General features: G+C 50.9%; 1 protein-coding gene and 1 pseudogene across 9 annotated transcripts in view; both read left to right on the top strand.

The window, feature by feature from the left end:
- B3GNTL1 (UDP-GlcNAc:betaGal beta-1,3-N-acetylglucosaminyltransferase like 1) overlaps positions 1–20,440 on the top strand; it is a 30,613-nt gene that overhangs the window by 9,270 nt on the left and 903 nt on the right. For 3 of the 8 annotated variants that reach the window (XM_031657209.1, XM_031657208.1, XM_031657207.1), the window contains exons 2-6: positions 1,423–1,547; positions 7,076–7,211; positions 7,321–7,389; positions 7,768–7,842; positions 17,954–18,058. In XM_031657209.1, the coding sequence (XP_031513069.1) occupies positions 1,423–1,547; positions 7,076–7,211; positions 7,321–7,389; positions 7,768–7,842; positions 17,954–18,034 (486 nt within the window). In that variant the 3' untranslated portion in view covers positions 18,035–18,058. The other 5 variants (XM_031657206.1, XM_031657204.1, XM_031657205.1 and 2 more) reach the window with 4 other exon arrangements.
- Positions 12,412–16,948, top strand: LOC108582503 (annotated as a pseudogene). Its single transcript, XR_001896128.3, has one exon. The product of XR_001896128.3 is annotated as an uncharacterized LOC108582503 (transcript).

Below are 20,440 nucleotides of genomic sequence, written 5' to 3'. Positions count from 1 at the left end.
GCACCTGCGGGAGCCTCACCCTGAATCACCCCTGTGAGGGTCTGTGTCCAACGGCACCTGCGGGAGCCTCACCCTGAATCACCCGTGTGAGGCTCCGTGTCCACCGGCACCCGCGGGAGCCCCCACCCTGAATCCCCCGTGTGAGGTAGCACGTGGGCTTCTGTGATTCCTTTGTCTTTACCTGATGGTGGATAAACTTTTAGCAGAGCTGTACACATGATTTTGAGGTCTGTTCTTTGACTCAGCATCTTCTTACAAATCTTTCCATGTCACCGTGGTTTTCATAAAAGGTATTGCCCTGCGGAGGCGGAGGTTAAATAGTGCATTTTTGTTGGACGTGGAAGCGCAGCACTGCCTGTCTGTCCTGGGAGCAAACAGGCCAGCGGTTGGGCCGTGATATTTTGGGACCTTTACTGACCTGCACTTGAAGTTTGAGTGCCAGCCAAGGAGAGAAGAGGCTGGACTTAGTAACAGACTGGCCCTGCTGCTAGGCTGTCAGAAAACCCACCCTTTCCTGGAGCAAAGGTGTCTCTGGGCAGCTGACCCAGGTGAGCTGCAGCAGAGAACCACGAGGAGACCAGACTCCACGCCCTGCTCCTCCCCCAGTTTTATGTTTGAATTTAAGGAAACAACAGGGGCCCAGTTCTGCACAAGGCCCAGAGCCGGCCCCAGACGGACCCACGGCTCGGCCACAGCCCTGGGCTGAGGACGGGTCTGCCCAGGAGAGGAGCAAGCAGAGGGCAGGGGCCACTGGGATGATGGGACGGGGGAAGGAGGGCCCAGGTTCTCACAGGACAGAAAAGTCTGGTGGGAATGCCTGCAGAATGTTCCAGAGCAGAGTCCCCACTGACATGGAGATGTTCGTGGATCAGCCCCGTGGGCAGAGGTTCAAGTTTCTGAGTGTGGACAAGTGAGCGGGGCTGGCACAGGCCCGGGGCTGCCTCCCCACTGCTGGGCTCCCCTGCGTGCAGCCCCTCGCGCCCACCCAGCACCACCTTGCTCTGCCCACAGTCGGCACTTTGAGTCCCTGAAGCTTCTGGGGCCACAGCCACTGGCAGGAAAGGGCGGGGACGGAGACCGGACAAGCCGTCCAGGATCTGCAGCTGCAAGACCCGGACCCGCCCAGCCCCTTTCCTCGGCTGCCTGTCGTCCGCTTTGCCCTGAGACCTTTGCTGCCCAAAATGGAATTTGGGGCAGAACCGAGAACCAGCACACCCTCCCTTCCCCTCTTTCCCGCCTGTGGAGAAGCTCAGTTGCTCACCTCTGTTGGGGTCGCCACCTCATGTCCCTGTTGAGCCTCTAAACTGGCTTCTTTGCAACAAAAGCCTTTCCACCAGTCCCTGGCTGGCCAGCTGAGCACAGGTGCATCTGGGGCAGGCACGCGTTTCCCGCCCCGGTGATGCCTCTGCTCCCACCCTGCAGGGCGTCCCGGAGGACCTGTTGTTCTTCTACGAGCACCTCAGGAAGGGCGGCGGCGTCATCCGCGTGAACCAGAGCCTCCTGCTGTACCGATACCACCCGCGGGCGGCCACGCACTCCGTCCTTGAGTAAGTCAGCCCCGCCCAGCCCGGGACACCCCGGAGGCCAGGAACGGGGGAGGCGCCCAAGGTCGGGGCCGGGGTTGGTGGGGCCGACCCCGGAGGCTGTGGTCAGGCTCTGCCTTGAGACCCAGGGTCCAGTGGGACACGGGGAAGCTGCACATCCCGAGGGTCGGGGGCTCGGGGTCTGCAAAGGAGCGTTTCCCAAGGGTGCCAAGGGTGAAGGCAGAATGTCCTCCCCTAGTTCCCAGAGGTGAAACGACCACGCACTGGGTCATGTGAAACCCTGTGCTCCCTTTAACCCGATGGGAGTTTCATGAGTGGGGTCCGGCTGGGTCCACAGGCCTGGGTGCCACAGCTGCCATGGAGGGTGGCGGAGGCTTGGCCAGGAAATCATGGTGCCCAGTGAGGACGAGCTCAGTGCTGCAGGGCCCGGCTCCCTCTCCCGTGTCACTGTCAGATGCGGCCACGTGGGCCCGGCTCCCTCTCCCGCGTCACTGTCAGATGCGGCCACGTGGGCCCGGCTCCCTCTCCCGCGTCACTGTCAGGCGCAGCCACGTGGGCCTGGGTCCCTCTCCCGGCTCCCTCTCCCGTGTCACTGTCAGGCTCGGCCACGTGGTCCCAGGTCCCTCTCCCATGTCACTGTCAGGCGCAGCCACGTGGGCCTGGGTCCCTCTCCCGGCTCCCTCTCCCGTGTCACTGTCAGGCATGGCCACGTGGGCCCGGCTCCCTCTCCCATGTCACTGTCAGGCGCGGCCACGTGGGCCCGGTTCCCTCCCCCGTGTCACTGTCAGGTGCAGCCATGTGGGCCTGGGTCCCTCTCCCGGCTCCCTCTCCCGTGTCATTGTCAGATGTGGCCACGTGGGCCCGGCTCCCTTCATATTACTGGTGCCAGGCGCGCTATCGGGTTTGTCTCTGCTTCGCTTTCCTGTGGTTATTGTTAGATGTGCTGGCTGTGGCCTGCTCTCTTCTCTCATACATTGTTGTGGCGCAAGACAGGTTTGGGCCCTCCTGCTCGCTTCCCATTGTTGATGTGGGCTACTGTGGCCCTGCTCTCTCCTGCTATTGTCAGGCGCTGGGCTACTGGGTTTGTCCTTTCTCTGCTCGCTTTCCCTGTGGTCATTGTTGATGTGCCACGTGGCCCGGGTTTCTCCCCTGCTGACGTTAGGCGCTATGGGGTTTGGTCCTTCCTGCTCGTTTCTTCCTGTGGTTACTGTTGTGGCGCGCGCTATCGGCCCGCTCTTCCCCTGCCACTGTTGCGCTATGGGTTTGGTCCTTTCTCTGCTTTTGCTTTCCCTGCGAGCCACGTTTCAGGCGCAAGCCGGATGCCACCGGCCTCTACAGCCACTATACCCAACCTGTCTGTGGCTCCAGCTGTCTGCCACGCGCCTGGCGTTGAGCCAGCAGTGAGGCAAATCAGGGTGAAGCGACGTACCCGGAATTCTTTCTAGATCCGGCGATGATTCTTCCTTTAGAACTGTGAGGACAATTCCTCCCTTAGATCCGGGCGGGACAATTCCTTCCTTAGAACTCTGCAGGACACAGAGATCTCGGCCACCTGCCTGCCGCTACAGCAGCATCTCTTGGAATGCAGGCTCGGCCTGGGACTTGTGTCTCGGCCCCTGTGGATACTCAGGGCCCCCGGAGTCTCAAGACCCTAACCAAGGTCCTGTGTGGGTGTGGGAGCCGCGAAGGTCCTGGGCTACTGTGACAGGGCTGAGACTCTCGGCAAGTTCCCAGCTCCCCAGGGGGTTTAGGTCACAGGTCACAGGTGGGGCCGGGGTGTTGGCAGGAGGGTCACGAGCTTCCCCACTGGGGGCATCATCCTCACTCCTGCCTGTTGGGGCCACCCACATCTACAGTCCTTTCTCCGATCGATTTGTCGATTTGATGCCTGACGCGCTGAACGCTCGATCTGAGCGATTGCCTGATCGATCTGATTTGATGCCTGATTTCGATCCGCAAGCGTGCTCGATCGAGATTTTGATTATCGATTTTACGCCAGCGATCTGCCGCGCCGATTTTCTCGATCTGATTTCTGATTTTTCGATTTTTTGTCGACGATTTGATTGCCTGGCTGCCGATCGATTTTATCGCCGATGATTTTGAACGATTTTGACGGGTGCCTGATCTGATTTTGAAGCGCCGGTTTCGATCGATGTTGCCGGGCGCCTGATCGATTTGATTTCGAAAACGATTGATGCCTGACGATCTTCGCTTTGCGTATGATGAAGCGAAAATGCAGCAGTTTTGTCGATTTTTGATGTCGACGCCGCAGCGAACGCCATGATCGATTTCGATCTCTGATAAAACATCGATTTTCTGATTGCCTGATCTGATTTTCTGCCGATCGACGATTTGACGCGCCGGCGCTGACGTCGATCGATTTATAAAGGAAAATGATGTGGAAAGCGATTGAGAAAGACGATTTTATCGATTTTGTCGATTTTGACGCAGAAAACGGATCGATGTCGACGGAACGATTTTCTGATGTCGATTTTGATTGCCCGGATCGAGGATTTCGCAAGCGACGATTTTGCGCTGGCATGATTTTGTCGATTGAACGCGCTGAAAACGATTTTATGCCGATTGATCTTTCGACGATGTCGATTTGTCGGAAAGATTTTCGCAGCCCGACGATTTTGATCGATTTTCTTTTGATCGACGATTTTGATCGATTTTGTTCGCCAGCCTTTTGTCGATGTTAAAGCCGATCGATTTGATTGCGCCGACTGATTTCTCGATCTGATTTCGCGTCGATTTGATTGTTTTGATTTTTATTTGATCGATGCAAGCGATGATTTTCTGATTAAAACGATCGACGCCGAAAATGATTTGATTGAACGATTTCGATCCATTGAGGCGCGCAGCGATTTCGATCGACGCCGTTTTGACGATTTTCGCGCAGCCATTCTCTGCCGCCTGACGATTCTTCTCCCGCTTCCACACTCCTCTTCCTTCTCATGCCCACTGGCACCGTGGCTGCCTCCTTGTGCTGTGACGTGTCCCTGACACTTCAGCTCCTTTGCAACATTTCCAGAAATGCTGACTTGTGCTTTTGGGATAAACTGCGTTTCCACCTTTCCCAGTGCCTGGGCGGGGCCACAGCTTCCTCTGAGGATGTAAAAAGAAAGTCATAGGGGGCCCTGGGGAGCCTGTTCTCCCTGATTAAATAAGAACTTTTTTAAATGTGAAAAATGAAAATGAACCAAATGCAGATGTTTCATCATGGCTGCTTCTAAATTTTATCTTCCTATGATGGGCCAACGTTTTCAGACCAGAGACCCCTAGGAGAGCCCAGGAGACAAGGGGCCGTCAAGGAGGCCGGTCTCAGAGGCTCCCCCACCCCGCGTGCCACCCATGGCCACAGAGGCTGGCCGCTTCCTTCTGGAGCCTGACTGCTTTCCTCTCACGTGAACCCCATGGGGCCCCCGAGCTGATGTCGCTGGATGAGGGTCAGGCTCGTCCCCCCAGAGACACCCACAGACCGGGGCTACTGAGGACAAGATGGTGAAACCCGGCGAGGCTGTGTCACCTGGTGGGCGAGTCCCCGCAGTCGTCTGCAGGAGCTGTCCTCGCCCAGGTTGATGCCCACACACACGCGCACACACACTGCACATGCACACAGAGCATGCGCACACAGCACGGACACACACACACTGCACATGCACACAGACCACACGCACACGTACACACACACGTGCGCGCACACACACTACACATGCACACACACTGCACATGCACACAGACCACACGCACACGTACAGCACGCACACACTGCACATGCACACAGACCACGCGCACACGTACAGCACGCACACACACACACCCCGCACATGCACACAGACCACACGCACACGTACAGCACACACACACACCGCACATGCACACAGACCACATGCACACATACACGTACAGCACACACACTGCACATGCACACGGACCACACGCACACATACACAGAGCAATATGCACAGACCACGCTAAGACACGCAGGACAGCACGCACAGCTGCACAGTACACGCAGACGTGTGCTCACTGCATACATGTATTCACACTGCATACACAGACCCTCACTGCACACGCATGCACACATGCGTGTACACACATCCACACAGTACATACAGGCATGTACTCTGAACACCTGCACACACTGTACACATGTGCTCACGTACACACACATGCACTCACTACACGTATGCACTCACTACACACGCATGCACAGTGTGCACACATCCCGCACACCCCACACAGTGTGCACACACGCACACATGCTTCAGTGTCCTCAAGTCACTGGGACACGCATCTTCCTGTGTCCCAGGCGGGGTCAGGACTATTGAGGTGGCTGCAGAGGATGGGGAGGAAAAGGTGGACTCCAGGCAGGACATCCCTGACCATGCCTAAGCCCTGCAGCCCGCTGAGCTGACAGAGGGGACCCCATGTCCCCCCATCCCATTGCCTGTGGCGGTTCTGCTGCAAATAGGGGGTGCCACAGGGTTGGGGAGGAGTCCAGAGTTTATCCTGGGAGGTGGAGGCAGCAGCAGAATCGTAGAATGGACGAATCCTGCCCCGATCCCGAGGCTGAACCCACAAGGGCCCCGCTCAGGGGAGGCCCGTCACCAGCCAGCGTTGTTGTGTCCGAGACCCAGTGAGGCATGGCCCAGACCCCGTCCCGGAGGAGGCTCCCACGGACACAGCTCCCTTGACAGAAAGCAGAGGGCATCCCAGGACTCGGCCAGGGCAGGGTCTGCCGGGCACAGGGATTCAGCGTGGCTGCCTCACAGCAGCTGGGGAGGACGGTGTCTGGGACACATCCCAGGCCGTCCTGGCCCCGTTGGCCTCTGCAGTGCCGAGCCCCTCTAGCCCCTCCAGCTCCTGGGCCTTTGAGACGGGGTTGGCCCAGGCAGCCCCAGGAGCAGGCTTGAGGGAGAGGTGCCCACAGGCAGGCAGCTGACAGCGATGGGGCATGTGGGGAGAGGCTAGGGCGGGAGGAGAGAGGGTGGGACGGGAAGGGCCAAGGCAGCGGAAGGAGCCTGCTCCCGGGACAGCAACCTGGGGTCTGCTTGTCAGAGCAGAGGCAGAAAGAACAGAGACCAGGATCCCAGGGGAGTGACAGGGTTCGGGGCAGTGACCTGAGGCAGAAGATCATGTCTAAGTCTGAATGCTGTGATTTTATGGGATGGTCGCATGTGCCCTTACGGACACAGGTTTCTCTGGGAAACTGACTTGGGTCAAGTCCAGTCCTCTGCGTCCTATAGAAATTCTGCCTTCCAGAACCTTCTAGATTCTTAAGTGACAACTTCTCGTCTGTCCCCACCTGTTGGGGTCTGATGGAAGGGGCGGGTCCCCACCTAGGCATGTGGCTACATCCAGCTGGGGCAGGTGGCCTGACTAGGACAGCCAGTCTCTCAGGCCCTGGGCCCAGTGTCCACCCCACTGGCAGCGTCAGCGGAGCACACACCACGTCCCTGAATGTTGGCATCTGTGTGCATCTCTGGGGCCCCCCGGCCTGCCTGTCACCCTCTTCTCCACTGCAGGACGACCATCTGGACCCACCGCGTCCGTTTCCTGGAAGAGCAGGCCCTTCCCCGCTGGGCAGCCTTCACCATCTGGAACGCCGGCAAGCAGGGGCGCCGGCTGTACCGCAGCTTGACCGCCGCCAGCCAGCGCAAGGTGGGCACCCTGCCACCCTCCAACACTGCCTGCCCCGCCCCCATGCTGCCCCACAGCACAGGCCCCAGCCTCGGCCTGTCCAGAGCTGCCCTTCTGTGCCTGTCCCCAGGTGGTGGCCTTCTGTGACGTGGACGAGAACAAGATCAGGAAAGGCTTCTATTGCCACGAGGACTCTCAGGTGTGCAGGGCCGCACGGCATCACCCTTGGGGTCACCCACCTGCTCCAGGGCTGAGGGACAGCTGCCCAGAGCCTTCCCCCTTGGCAGAGTCCACCTGGGCTGTGCCAGCTCCTCGGGGCCTCCAGGGAGCCCAGCCCCCATCCCCTGGGGGAGAACCCTGCTGTCCCTCGTGGGTCTGGGCCTTGGGGTAGCCCACCCTGGTCCGTTCTGCGGTCAGGTGTCAAGCAGGGGTGGTGGGGGTTGGGGTCCTGCCCTGAATGGCTGCCGCCCAAGCCCTGGCTCCTGTGTGAGGCAACTCAGTGGCTGCGTGCACCTGAGGGCGTCTCTCCTGGGAAGAGCCGAGCTCAGGCAGGACTGATGGCCACTCTCATTCTCAGGAAAGACCCAAGCCCCGAATCCCCATCCTGCACTTCCGAGCCGCCCGGCCACCCTTCGTCATCTGCGTGAAGCTGGTGAGTGTAGGGCCCTTGGCCGTGGGGGGCTTGCGGGTCTCGGGCTCTGCCACGTGGACAGCCTGCCCTGCCATGCAATGACTGTGTGGCCTGGGATGAGAACCCAGCCAATGGTGGGCATGGGGCAGGTGCCACAGCTGTCCACAACGGCACCACAGACCGGGCTGTGAGGTGGTGGCTACTGCCCTGGGAACAGGAGGCAGCTGGAGGGTGGCCTGCACGGGTGTGAAGGGGATGGATTCTGGTCTCTCTTCTGTCTTTAAATACCTGTAAAACCAACATTTGTTAGAAACTTGCAAAGCACGAGACCCTACGGTGCCATGTCTGAGGGGCCAAGGCCAGGACCTTTAGCTCCCATGGACTGAGGTGGCCGCACCGGGGATGTCCAAAGCCCCTGAGTGTGAACGACCCTTGCCTGGGGTGGGCAGGTGACAGGCACCTCGGGCTCCAAATGCAGCCTTTTCCCCCAAGCGTGGGGAGTCCAGTTGGCTGGAGGGGGCTGAGGTGAGTAGTTTTTTAAAAATTTTACTTTTAAGTTCTGGGATACATGTGCTGAACATGCAGGTGTGTTACATACGTTTACCACATTGTGCCATGGTGGTTTGCTGTACCTGTCAACCTGCCATGTAGGTTTTAAGCCCTGCATGCATTAGGTGTTTGTCCTAATGCTCTCCCTCCCCTTGCCCCCCACCCTCCAACAGGTCCCATCGTGTGACATCCCTGTGTCCATGTGTTCTCACTGTTCAGTTCCCACTTGAGTGAGAACATGCAGTGTTTGGTTTTCTGTTCCTGTGTTAGTTTGCTGAGGATGATGGTTTCCAGTTTCATCCATGTCCCTGCAAAGGACATGAACTCATTCCCTTTTATGGCTGCATACTATTTCGTGGTATATATGTGCCATATTTTCTTTATCCAGTGTATCATGGATGGGCGTTTGGGTTGATTCCATGTCTTTGCTATTGTGAATAGTGCTGCAGTGAACACACACGTGCACATATCTTTATAATAGAATGATCTGTATTCTTTTGGGTATATACCAATAATGTTATTGCTGGGTTAAATGGCATTTCTCATTCTAGATCCTTGAGGAATCGACATTGTCTTCCACAATGGTTGAACCAATTTACATTCCCACCAACAGTGTAAAAGCGTTCCTACTTCTCCACAGCCTCGCCAGCATCTGTTCTTTATTTTTTAAAAATCGCCATTCTGACTGGCGTGAGACAGTGTCTCATCATGGTTTTGATTTGCATTTCTCCAATGACCAGTGATATCGCATTGTGGTTTTGATCTGCAGTTCTCTAACGAACAGTGATGAGCTTTTTTTCATGTTTCTTGAACACGTGTCTTCTTTTGAGAAGTGTCTGTTCATGTCCTTTGCCCACTTTTGGATGAGGTTGTTTTTTTCTTGTAAATTTAAGTTCCTTGTAGATTCTGTATATTAGACCTTTGTCAGATGGATAGATTGCAAAAATTGTCTCCCATTCCATTCCTGTCACTCTGATGATAGTTTCTGTTGCTGAGCAGAAGCTCTTTAGTTTAATTAGATCCCATTTGTCAATTTTGGCTTTTGTTGCAGTTGCTTTTGTTGTTTTAGTCATGAAGTCTTTGCCCATGCCTATGTCCTGAATGGTATTGCCTAGGTTTTCATGTAGGGTATTTATGGTTTTAGGTTTTAGGTTTAAGTCTTTAATCCATCTTGAGTTAATTTTTGTATAAGGTGTAAGGAAGGGGTCTAGTTTCTGTTTTCTGCATATGGCTAGCCAGTTTTCCCAGCACCATTTATTAAATAGGGAATCCTTTCCCCATTGCTTGTTTTTGTCAGGTTTGTCGAGGATCAGATGGTTGTAGACATGTGGTGGTATTTCTGAGGCCTCTGTTCTGTTCCATTGGTCTATATAAATCTGTTTCGATACCAGTACCATGCTGTTTTGGTTACTGTAGACTTGCAGTATAGTTTGAAGTCAGGTAGCGTGATGCCTCCAAATTTGTTCTTTTTGCCTAGGATTGTCTTGGCTGTATGGGCTCCTTCTTTGGTTTCATGTGAAATTTAAAGTAGTTTTTTCTGCTTCTGTGAAGAACCAGAAATGGTAGCTTGATTGGAACGGGATTGAATCTATAAATTATCTTATGGCCATTTTTATGATATTGATTCTTCCTATCCACAAGCATGGAATTTTTTTTTCCATTTGTTTGTGTCCTATTTCCTTGAGCAGTGGTCTGTAGTTTTCCTTGAAGAGGTCCTTCACATCTCCTGTAAGTTGTATTCCTAGGTATTTTATTTTATTTATTTATTTATTTATTTTTTTTTTTGAGATGGAGTCTCGATCTGTTGCCCAGGCTGGAGTGCAGTGGCACCATCTCCAGTCACTGCAAGTTCTGCTGCCTCCCGGGTTAATGCCATTCTCCTGCCTCAGCCTCCCTAGAAGCTGGGACTACAGGCGCCCGCCACCACACCCGGCTAATTTTTTTGTACTTTCAGTAGAGACAGAGTTTCACCGTGTTCGCCAGGATGGTCTCGATCTCCTGACCTCGTGATCCGCCCACCTCGGCCTCCCAAAGTGCTGGGATTACAGGCGTGAGCCACCGCGCCCAGCCAGTATTTTATTTTCTTTGTAGCAATTGTGAGAGTTCACTCATGATTTTGCTCTCTGCTTGTCTATTACTGGTATATAGGAATGCTCGTGATTTTTGCACATTAGTTTTGTATCCTGAGACTTTGTTGAAATTGCTTATCAGCTTAAGGAGTGTTTGGGCTGAGACAATGGGGTTTTCTAAATATACAATCATGTTATCTGCAAACAGAGACAATTTGCCTTCCTCTCTTCCTGTCTGAATACTCTATTTCTTTCTCTTGCCTGATTGCCCTGGCTGGAACTTCCGATACTGTGTTGAATAGGAGTGGTGAGAGAGGGCATCCTTTTCTTGTGCCGGTTTTCAAAGGGAACGCTTCTAGCTTTTGCCCATATGATACTGGCTATGGGTTTTTCATAAATAGCTATTATTTTGAGATACGTTCCATCAATACCTAGTTTATTGGGAATTTTTAGCACTAAGGGGTGTTGAATTTTATTGAAGGCCTTTTTGGCATCTATTGAGATATTCATGTGGCTTTTTCTTTGGTTCTGTTTATGTGATGGATTACGTTTATTGATTTGCATATGATGAACCAGCCTTGCATCCCAGGGATGAAGCTGACTTGATCATGGTAGATAAGCTTTCTGATATGCTGCCGGATTCAGTTTGCCAGTATTTTATTGATGATTTTCACATCAATGTTCATCAGGGGTATTGACCTGAAATTTTCTTTTCTTGTGTCTCTGGCAGGTTTTGGAATCAGAATGATGCTGGCCTCATAAAATGAGTTACAGAGGACTCCCTCTTTTTCTATTGTTTGGAAGTTTCAGAATGAATGGTACCAGCTCCTCTTTGTACCTCGGGTAGAATTCGGCTGTAAATCCATCTGGTCCTGGGCTTTTCTTGGTTGGTAGGATATTAATTATTGCCTCAATTTCAGAACTTGTTATTGGTCTTTTCAGGGATTCGACTTCTTCCTGGTTTAGTCTTGGGAGGGTGTAGGTGTCCAGGAATTTATCCATTTCATCTAGATTTTCTAGTTTATTTGCGTAGAAGTGTTTATAGTATTCTCTGATAGTAGTTTATATTTCTGTGGGATCAGTGGTGATAGCCCCTTTATCGATTTTTATTGTGTCTACTTGGTTCTTCTTTTCTTTGCCTGGCTAGCAACCTATTTTGTTAATCTTTTCAAAAAACCAGCCCCTGGAGTCATTGATTTTTTTGAAGGGTTTTTTGTGTCTCTGTCTCCTTCAGTTCTGCTTTGATCTTGCTTGTCTTTTGCTAGCTTTTGAATTAGTTTGCTCTTGCTTCTCTAGTTCTTTTAATTGTGATGTTAGGGGGTTGATTTTAGATCTTTCCTGCTTTCTGATGTGGGCATTTAGTGCTATAAATTTCCCTCTTAACACTGCTTTAGCTGTGTGCCAGGGATTCTGGTATGTTGTCTCTCTGTTCTCATTGGTTTCAAAGAACTTCGTTATTTCTGCCTTAATTTCGTTACTTACCCAGTAATCATTCAGGAGCAGGTTGTTCGGTTTCCATGTAGTTGTGCAGTTTTGGGTTTCTTAATCCTGAGCTCTAATTCAATTGCACTGTGTTCTGAAAGACTATTAGGATTTCCATTCTTTTGCATTTGCTGAGGAGTATTTCACTTCCAATTATGTGGTCAGTTTTAGAGTAAGTGCTATGTGGTGCTGAGAACAATGTATATTCTGTTGAGTTAGGGTGGAGAGTTCTGTAGGTGTCTATTAGGTTCGCTTGGTCCAGAGCTGAGTTCAAGTCCTGAGTGTCCTTGTTAATTTTCTGCCTTGTTGATCTAATATTGACAGTGGGGTGTTAAAGTCTCCCATTATTATTGTGTGGGAGTCTAAGTCTCTTTGTAGGTCTCTAAGGACTTGTTTTATGACTCTGGGTGCTCCTGTATTGGGTGCATGTATATTTAGGATAGTTAGCTCTTCTTGTTGCATTGATCCCTTTACCATTAGGTAATGCCCTTCTTTGTCTTTTTTGATCTTCATTGGTTTAAAGTCTGTCTTATCAGAGACTAGGATTGCAACCACTGCTTTTTTTTTGCTTTGCATTTTCTTGATAAATAACCAAAGGGTGAGTGGTTGATAGAGTGAGCCAGGCCCCGAGCGGTACTGTTGGGAGGTTGTGGGGAACACACAGACACGGGCACCCGTGAGAGCTAGAAGCACGCCACACCAGGGCGGGTCACGGTTCTCGCCCTGCAGAAGCTGTGAGGCCAGCATGTGTTGGTCTGTACTGCCCAGCCTGTGGTGAGCTGTCACACAACTCATGCAAGTCCAGGCAGCAGAACGTGAACAGAGCCTCATGGGCACTGCTTTTCGGCAATTACTAGCGCATCTCATTTTCTTGCACTTCATTGTGCGTTTTATAAATTACAGGCGTGTGGCAGCCCCACTAGAGCAACCCTGTCAGTGCTACTCTTCCAGCAGCACGCCCACTCCACGTCTCCACGTCTCCTTGTGGTAATTCTCGCAATACCTCAAACTGTTATTGTATGTGTTACGGTGACCTGTAGTGTCACTACTATCTCGGGGCGCCGATATGAAACGGTGAACTTGATTGATAAATGTGAATGTTCTGACGGCTCTGCTGGTTGGCTGTCCCTCCCCGCTCCCCACCCCCCAGCCCACCACTCTTCAGGCCTCCCTATTCCCTGAGGCACAACATTGAAATTAGGTCAACTAACAACCCCACAGTGGCCTCTAAGTGTTCAAGTGAAAGGAAGAGTTGCAAGTCTCTCACTTTAAATCAAAAGCTAGAAATTTTTAAGCTTAGCGAGGAAGGCACGTTGAAAGCCAAGACTGGCAGGAGAGGCCCAGCTTTCAGCCTAACAGTTAGCCAAGTTGTGAATGCAAAGGAAAAGTTATTTAAGGAAATTAAAAGTGGTCCTCCAGTGAACACACGAATGATAGTGAAACAGCCTTTTGCAGATAGGGAGAAAGTGTTAGTGGTCTGACAGATCAAACCAGCCACAACATTCCCTTAAGCCAAAGCCTAATACAGAGCGAGTTCCTGACTCTCTTCAATTCTGTGAAAGCTGAATGATGTGAGGAAACTGTGAACAAAAGTTTGAAGCTAGCAGAGGTTGGTCTACAAGGCTTAAGGAAAGAAGCCGTCTCCATAATAGGTGTGAGGTGAGGCAGCAGGCTCTCCAGAAAATCCTGCTAAGGTCACGATGGAGGTGGCCGCGCTCAACCACAGACCTTCAGTGTAGAGGAAGCAACCTTGAACTGGAAGAAGACACCATGCAGGACTTTCATAGGTAGGGAGAAGTCAATGCCTGGCTTCAGAGCTTTGAAAGACAGTCTGACTCTTATCAGAGGCTAATGCTGCCGTGACTTTAAAACCCATTTATGCCTAGTGTTCCATTATTGGAATGCTAAGCATGCGGGAGTTTACATTCTGCTTAAGGTCACTGCCAAGGTCTGACTGCAAAAATTAAAAAAATTGCAACCTCAGGCATAAATGGGTTAAGTTGAAGGCAGTGCTCACCATTCTGAGAATCGTAGGATTCTTAAGAATGAGGCTAAATCTGCTCTGCCCGTAGCTCTAGAAATGGAATGGCAAGGCCCAGGTGGTAGCACATCTGTGCACAGCATGGTTTATGGAATACTGTAAGCCCAGTGTTAGGCCCTCAGAAAAGGAGATTCCTTCCAAAATACGACAGCTCATTGACGGTCACCTGGTCACCTGGTCACCCAAGAGCTCTGAGGCCAGTGTACGAGGTTCATGTTTTCGTGCTGACACAGCCTCCGTTCGGCAGCCCATGGGTCTGGGAGCCATTCTAACTCTCAGGTCTTACTGAAGAAAGACATTTTCTAAGGCTGTAGCCGCCATAGATAGTGATTGCTCTGATGGATCTGAGCAAAGTAAATGAAAAACTTTGAATCACCATTGTCCAGCTTACCAGGGACATTTAGATGAGTGAGCGGGAGGCTCTGAGAAGCAGTTATAAAATGCAAATTCTACAAATATCTGGTTTAGTGTTTCAGAAACAGCCTTCTCAGGGACCCCCTCCAACCCCATCAGTGCTGCTCTTCCAGCAGCACGCCCACTCCATGTCTCCTCGTGGTAATTCTCGCGATACGCCAAACTGTTACTGTGTGTGTTGTGGTGACCTGTGGTGTCACTACCACCTTGGGGCGCTCATGTGAACCCCAAGGCACTTGGTGAAAACCCTTCCCAGGGAGTGGGCTTAGCGTGGAAAGGAGGTTCCTCCTTGTCCTGCACACGCCATGTCCTTGGAGGGCCTGGAGCGCCCACGGTCACCTGTCTTGCGTGTTCTTCCGGGGCAGCTGGCAGTGTGGCCTCACAGCACATGCTTGTTCCATGTCTTGCTCTTTTCGCATAATGTAGATTGGAGGTTATTCCGTGTGAAGCCACTGGAGCCCCTGGGCTCTGCTGCTGTGACCTTTCTATTCAGGGATATCTCCAGCTTCTTTGAGCCGTGTTAGCAAAGCGACGGGAAACCAGCCCCACATACCCATCCCTGGAGCCAGCGTGTCCACCTTCTGTGTCCTCCACGCCTCCAAATCCCCACCCTGGGGTGTGACACTCATTCTAGCCTAATTTCATCCATTATTGTTTCCCTGATGTATCTCAAAGAGATAAAAACGTTCAAAAGACCATAAAACCACCATTCCACCACAGAATTCCAAACATCCAATCAATGTTCAGATCTTCCTCATTGCCTTATAAATTGCTTCATGTTTTAAGTTTGCTTGCTGGAATCCAGCAGTGCCCGTGTGACCTCTACGACACGACCTTTCTTTCTGTCTCCCCGACGCCAACGCTCTTTTCGTAGTTCAGCTAAAGAAGGGGCTTGTGCATCCTGCACTCGCCGACGGGGGCCCTGTGGTTTTGCGTGTTCTGCTCCGTCCTATTGAGAGGTGGTTAGACCGAGGCCACCTCAGGCTCCCCTGCGATTCCGTTCGGCAGGAGCACCTCGGGGGTCTCAGGGCACCTCTGTGGCGCTGCTGTTGTGCCTTCCTCCACCGTTAGCTGGAATAGTAAAGAGAAACCCAAGGTTCACGTTCCTCACTAAAACACCCGCTCTTCGATTATACGGATGTTTCATGCATTTGTGGTACAGTTACTCACTGATGTACATTTTGGCCATTTGTAATCATTCACTGTTTAAAATGCTGCTGCAGTGAGTATTTGTATATATACATAATTTCGCTCAAGTGGGTCTCTGTGGAATAAATTCTAAAAATTTCTGGGTCAAAGGGCACACACATTCAGCCCCAATCTTGCTGTTCACCACCTGCAGCGGCTGTGCCAACCCACCCCCACCAGCGATGGAGCACCTGCCTCGTGCCCTTACGGGGAGGGAAAGCATCTTCTCACATATTTATGAACTGCTTTATTTCCCTTTTAGTAAATTATTCTTGTCATTAGCCCATTTTTCTATTGGTCGGTATTTTCATAAGGAAAGCTCTCTGACGTGCTGTGAATTTTTCTGCCATTTGACATTTTTATATTTATGCCATTGTGATAGAATCAAATTAAATGACTTTCATTTGTGGAGTTTGAGTCATTCTGAGACAGTCACTCCTGGTTGTGAAATTCAAAAAACCACATTGTCCAATTTTGCTTCTGGGATTTCTACTTTTTAATTACATCTTTGATACAACTGGAATTTCTTTTGGTAAAGAGATTACAGATGCAAATTTTTCTTTCCATTTGGATACCTAATTGTCCCACCATCGTTTATATCCTGCTTTTCCAGGAATGAAATGCCATCTTTCTATGTTGGTTGTGAACATGCATTTGGCACCTGGCAGGGCCAACCCTCATGGCGTGTGTGTGAACACATCCCTAAACCGTAGTCTAATTTACCCTATTTTTGTAGTTCACGTGAGCAGAATCCAGTATCTGTGTTCTTGCATCTGGTTTTCACTCCACGTGTTTGGGGTGTGTGCACATCTGCTGTGTGTGCTGTGGACTTGATCCATGTCCCATGTGCAAACGCCACCCCACCCAGAGGCCACGCCAGGACCCAGGCCTGTGGGCCGTGGTTCCCAGTTTGCTCTTGCAAGGACGCTGTGTCCTCCTGCGTGGGAGTCCCTGCTTCGGGTCTCATCCTGGGAGTGGAAGGCAGGTCGTGGGTGTGGCTGCATCCTCAGCTTCTCTGGATGATACCCACCAAGAGGCTGGCCTGGGAACACACCGGGAGCCAGAGGGCCCAGCCGCACAGCTCCCTCGCACTGGGCTGGGCACTTGGTCACCAGCAGTTTGGGGAATGTGTTCTCTTGGTGGTTTCAGGTGGGAGTCTGAGCATCAACCCCGTGTCCGCTGGATGCTGGAGTTCTTTCCTCTCTGGCGGTGTTTCTCATCAGGGTTCCCCACCGGCCTACTGCACGCTGTGTCTCTCCTGACCTGTAGGAGTCCTCTATGCCTCTGGCTGCTCACCTTTGTTGGTTTAATGTTTTGCAAATGTCTTCCTCTGTTTTGTGGTTTGCTTTTTCATTCTTCTAATGGAACATGTTGCTTTACAGAAGCATCTAGTTTTAACAGTCTTGTTTAAGACGGTGTCAACACGCACTGGGCTGGCCTGGTCCCTGAACTCAGGTGTTTCCTTTGCAAACTCGAGAGAGACAAGGGAGGAAGGACAGATAGCGGCAGAGCGTGTGGAAATGTTTTCCAGGCAGGATGGCTTTCATTCAAGTGACAGCATCATTTGAGTGACAACAGTGGTAGGTGGTGTAATGGATTCTGACGTGGTGGGGGTAGGGGGCACGGCCAGGCTTCGATTCCTCCTGCTGGGCCCAAGGACCGAGGACTGTGACGGGAGTGCATGGTCCCTCCTGTGTCCTGCCAGAGGCCAGAGACTTGGGTCCACCACTGTGCCGGGATATGTCCTCAAGAGCTTCTTCAGGAAGTGCTGGGGTGCAGGGCATGTCTGAAAGGCATTTCTGGACACCTGCTGTGGCCTCACACAGGAGAGTAGGCGACCTGGCCAAAGTCGGCACACAGGACAAGATAAAGCATCCAGCGACCTGGGGTCACGGCCCTCACTCCACTGCAGGGGTGGGGATGAGAGAGGCCAGAGGGGATCAGACAGGGCCAGCTGTTGATGGTTCTGAGATGCAGTTTCTGTCTGAGGGGCCTCCTCCCACTCCTGGCCTCTGCAGAGGGGTGGGTGTGTGGAGGGAAGGTGGGTCTGCCCTGGTCGAACAGCAGAGGCATTGCCTGTTAGTCTCATGCCATTCCGAGTGCCCCCAGGGAGAGTCAGCCACCTTCTGCAGAGAGGCAAGGCCAGAAGGCAGGGGCCTCCCCTCTGGTGACCACCAGGGCCTGTGGTACAAGCAGTGCCGGCTGCTATCCTCTCTGGCCCTTGTCTCCTTCCAGCCTCTCCGCTATTAGCAGAGGGGCAGAAGTTCATAGTAGACCACTTGACAGGTCGACACAGGCCACCCCCAACCCCTGGCCCTGGAGGAGGCTCCCCAGTGGCCTCCTGGAGCCAGGAGAGATGGAACTGAGCTGTATCTGCTGCTCCCGACAGGACCTCACAGGGGGCGCCTTTGAGGACAACCTGAGGTCGCTGCACTTGCAGGAGGGCCGGGACTTCCTTCACTTCAGCTGACGGACCCACGGCAGCTGCTCCCAGGTGGGTCTTTTCACCAAAGCACCGTCCTGGGGTGCAGTGGCCGGATCTCAGCTCACTGTAAGCTCCGCCTCCCGGGTTCACGCCATTCTCCTGCCTCAGCCTCTGGAGTAGCTGGGACTACAGGCGCCCGCCACCTCGCCCGGCTAGTTTTTTTTTTGTATTTTTTAGTAGAGACGGGTTTCACCATGTTAGTCAGGATGGTCTCGATCTCCTGACCTCGTGATCCACCCGTCTCGTCCTCCCAAAGTGCTGGGATTACAGGCTTGAGCCACCGCGCCCGGCCTCTAATTTTCTTTACAGTTAGTCTTCTGCTTATGTTCAGCTCATTAATTTCCAGCCTTTCTTCTCTAATGTATAATTCAGGACTTCAGAATCACTTACGCACCACTTTAGGTGAATTCTATCTGTCGTGATTATTTTATCTTTCATTATATATTTTATAATTTTCATTATTTCTTTTAAAAACATCTTTTTAAAATTTGTGTGTACACACACACACTTGGGTTCTGTAACTGTCCACTGGGTCGAGCTTTTCTTCTTCAACCGTGCCTTATGACACTTTATTGAAATGTATCAATTCAGTAAAATATACTGTGGTAGTAGATGATCAATTTCTTCTTCAATGTTTGCTTTAATTTCTTCTGAGACTGGGTTACAAATGTAGGAAAGTTCTATCATCTTCCTGTTGAACTGAGCCTTTAATCATCATATAGTAATCTATTCCTAATAATTTGCCTTCCTTTAACTGGAGAACATTGTCATTAACATAGAGGTTTTAATCAATTTACATTTATTGTGCCCTAAAATATTTATTTCTTGTGTGTTGCAGCGTGTTCTGCCTTTTCCTCTTGCCATTCTTGCATATTTTGATAGTGTATTTTTTATTCTTGTTCCATTTCTCTCCTACTAGTAGTACAGAAGTTATCTTCCCCATATATTAACTGTTTGTGACTCTAAAAACTTCAACATGCACTTAGCCAAGCTGATAACTGAATTATCTGTACTCTGTTCCAGGAGAACATAAAGACTTAAGATGCTCTAAATTCAGCCACCAACTCTGCTGCTGACTTACATGCTGCTGTTGTCCATTTTAAGCAATTCTATATGCTTTAAAAAAAATCCACATATCAGCCATCTTTCTGTTTTTATGGTCACAGTTTATTGCTTTCCTTGCTCCACATTCCTCCAACTATCCAACTGTGATCATTTCCCTCCTGCCTAAAGTTTATCCACTAACGCAGTGGTTCTCAACCAGGGATGAATTCACACCCAGAAGATATTTGGCAATCTCTGGAGACATTTTTTTTTTCCTTTTGTCACAGCTGGGTAGGGGGATGGCTACTGCCATCTGGGATGTTGCTGAATAACCTGCAATACACAGGACAGCTCTCACAACAAATAACTCAACCCCAAATAATATTAAGCCAAGATTAAAAAACCAAACATGCTTTAGAACAGCATATTTTTATCTAAATGACTTAATTTTGTTCTCTTCTTTAATGTTATGCTATGGGCACAATTCAAGCAACTTAACAGCTATCTTCTCTCAGCCTAATGAAGATCTTGGTCTACTCCTTCCTCATCTCCAGGGCTGCTGCTGGGAAATTGGTAGTGATTTATATCACTCTGTCCTTCTTACAGTTCTGCAGTTTCACTGTGGCAAGTCTGAATGTGTGAGGCTGTTACAGGCTTCTGTATCTGGGGACTGTTGCATGTCAGTGTGGAGTATCTGCATCATTTCATTTCATTCCGAGACCCCAATTACCCAAACGTTAGACATTCTTCAATGTCTCTTGATGTTGCTTTCGTCTTTTCCAGTTCTCCAGATAATTTTTTCAGATCTTCCAGTTTTCTAACTCTCTCTTCAGCAGCGTCTAAGCTATCCATTGAGCTTTTAATTTCACTTCTTACATTTTTAGGGGGTCTATTTTTTTCAAATCTCTTCTTGATAATTTCTAGCCCTTTTCAAAAATGTACTCATAGCCTACATTCTTCCAGAGAGGTTTTATATTTGCATCTTCTGCCCCTTGTCTGGAAATACCACTGGTCAAGGCCAAGTCAATCGAATTTTCCACTTCAGGAGTTTTGGGGATCATACAGTTAGTATTAATTCAGGCCACTTCAGGGGAGATTGAGATAAGAGTCTTGCGCTGTTCCTTTGAGAAAGATGTATTTAGGGTCCCAGCTCTATATAGGGGTCTCCTATTAGATCTGGCCCTGGGCCTTACATCCTCTCATCCATTCTGCTATCAAAACAGCATGACTGGACTCCAGGGCTCAGCAGAAACCCTCAGGATCTCCAAGATCTCTGCTTTCACATGGAGGGTTTCTGGTTTGTGCCTAGAATGTGTCTGTGGGTGCACAAATCCTGCACCAGCTCCC

This window comes from Papio anubis, chromosome 17, assembly GCF_008728515.1.
Source record: "Papio anubis isolate 15944 chromosome 17, Panubis1.0, whole genome shotgun sequence".
Taxonomy (NCBI): Eukaryota; Metazoa; Chordata; class Mammalia; order Primates; family Cercopithecidae; genus Papio; species Papio anubis.
Note: the sequence above shows the minus strand (reverse complement) of the source record. Positions and strands in the feature narration are given on the sequence as shown.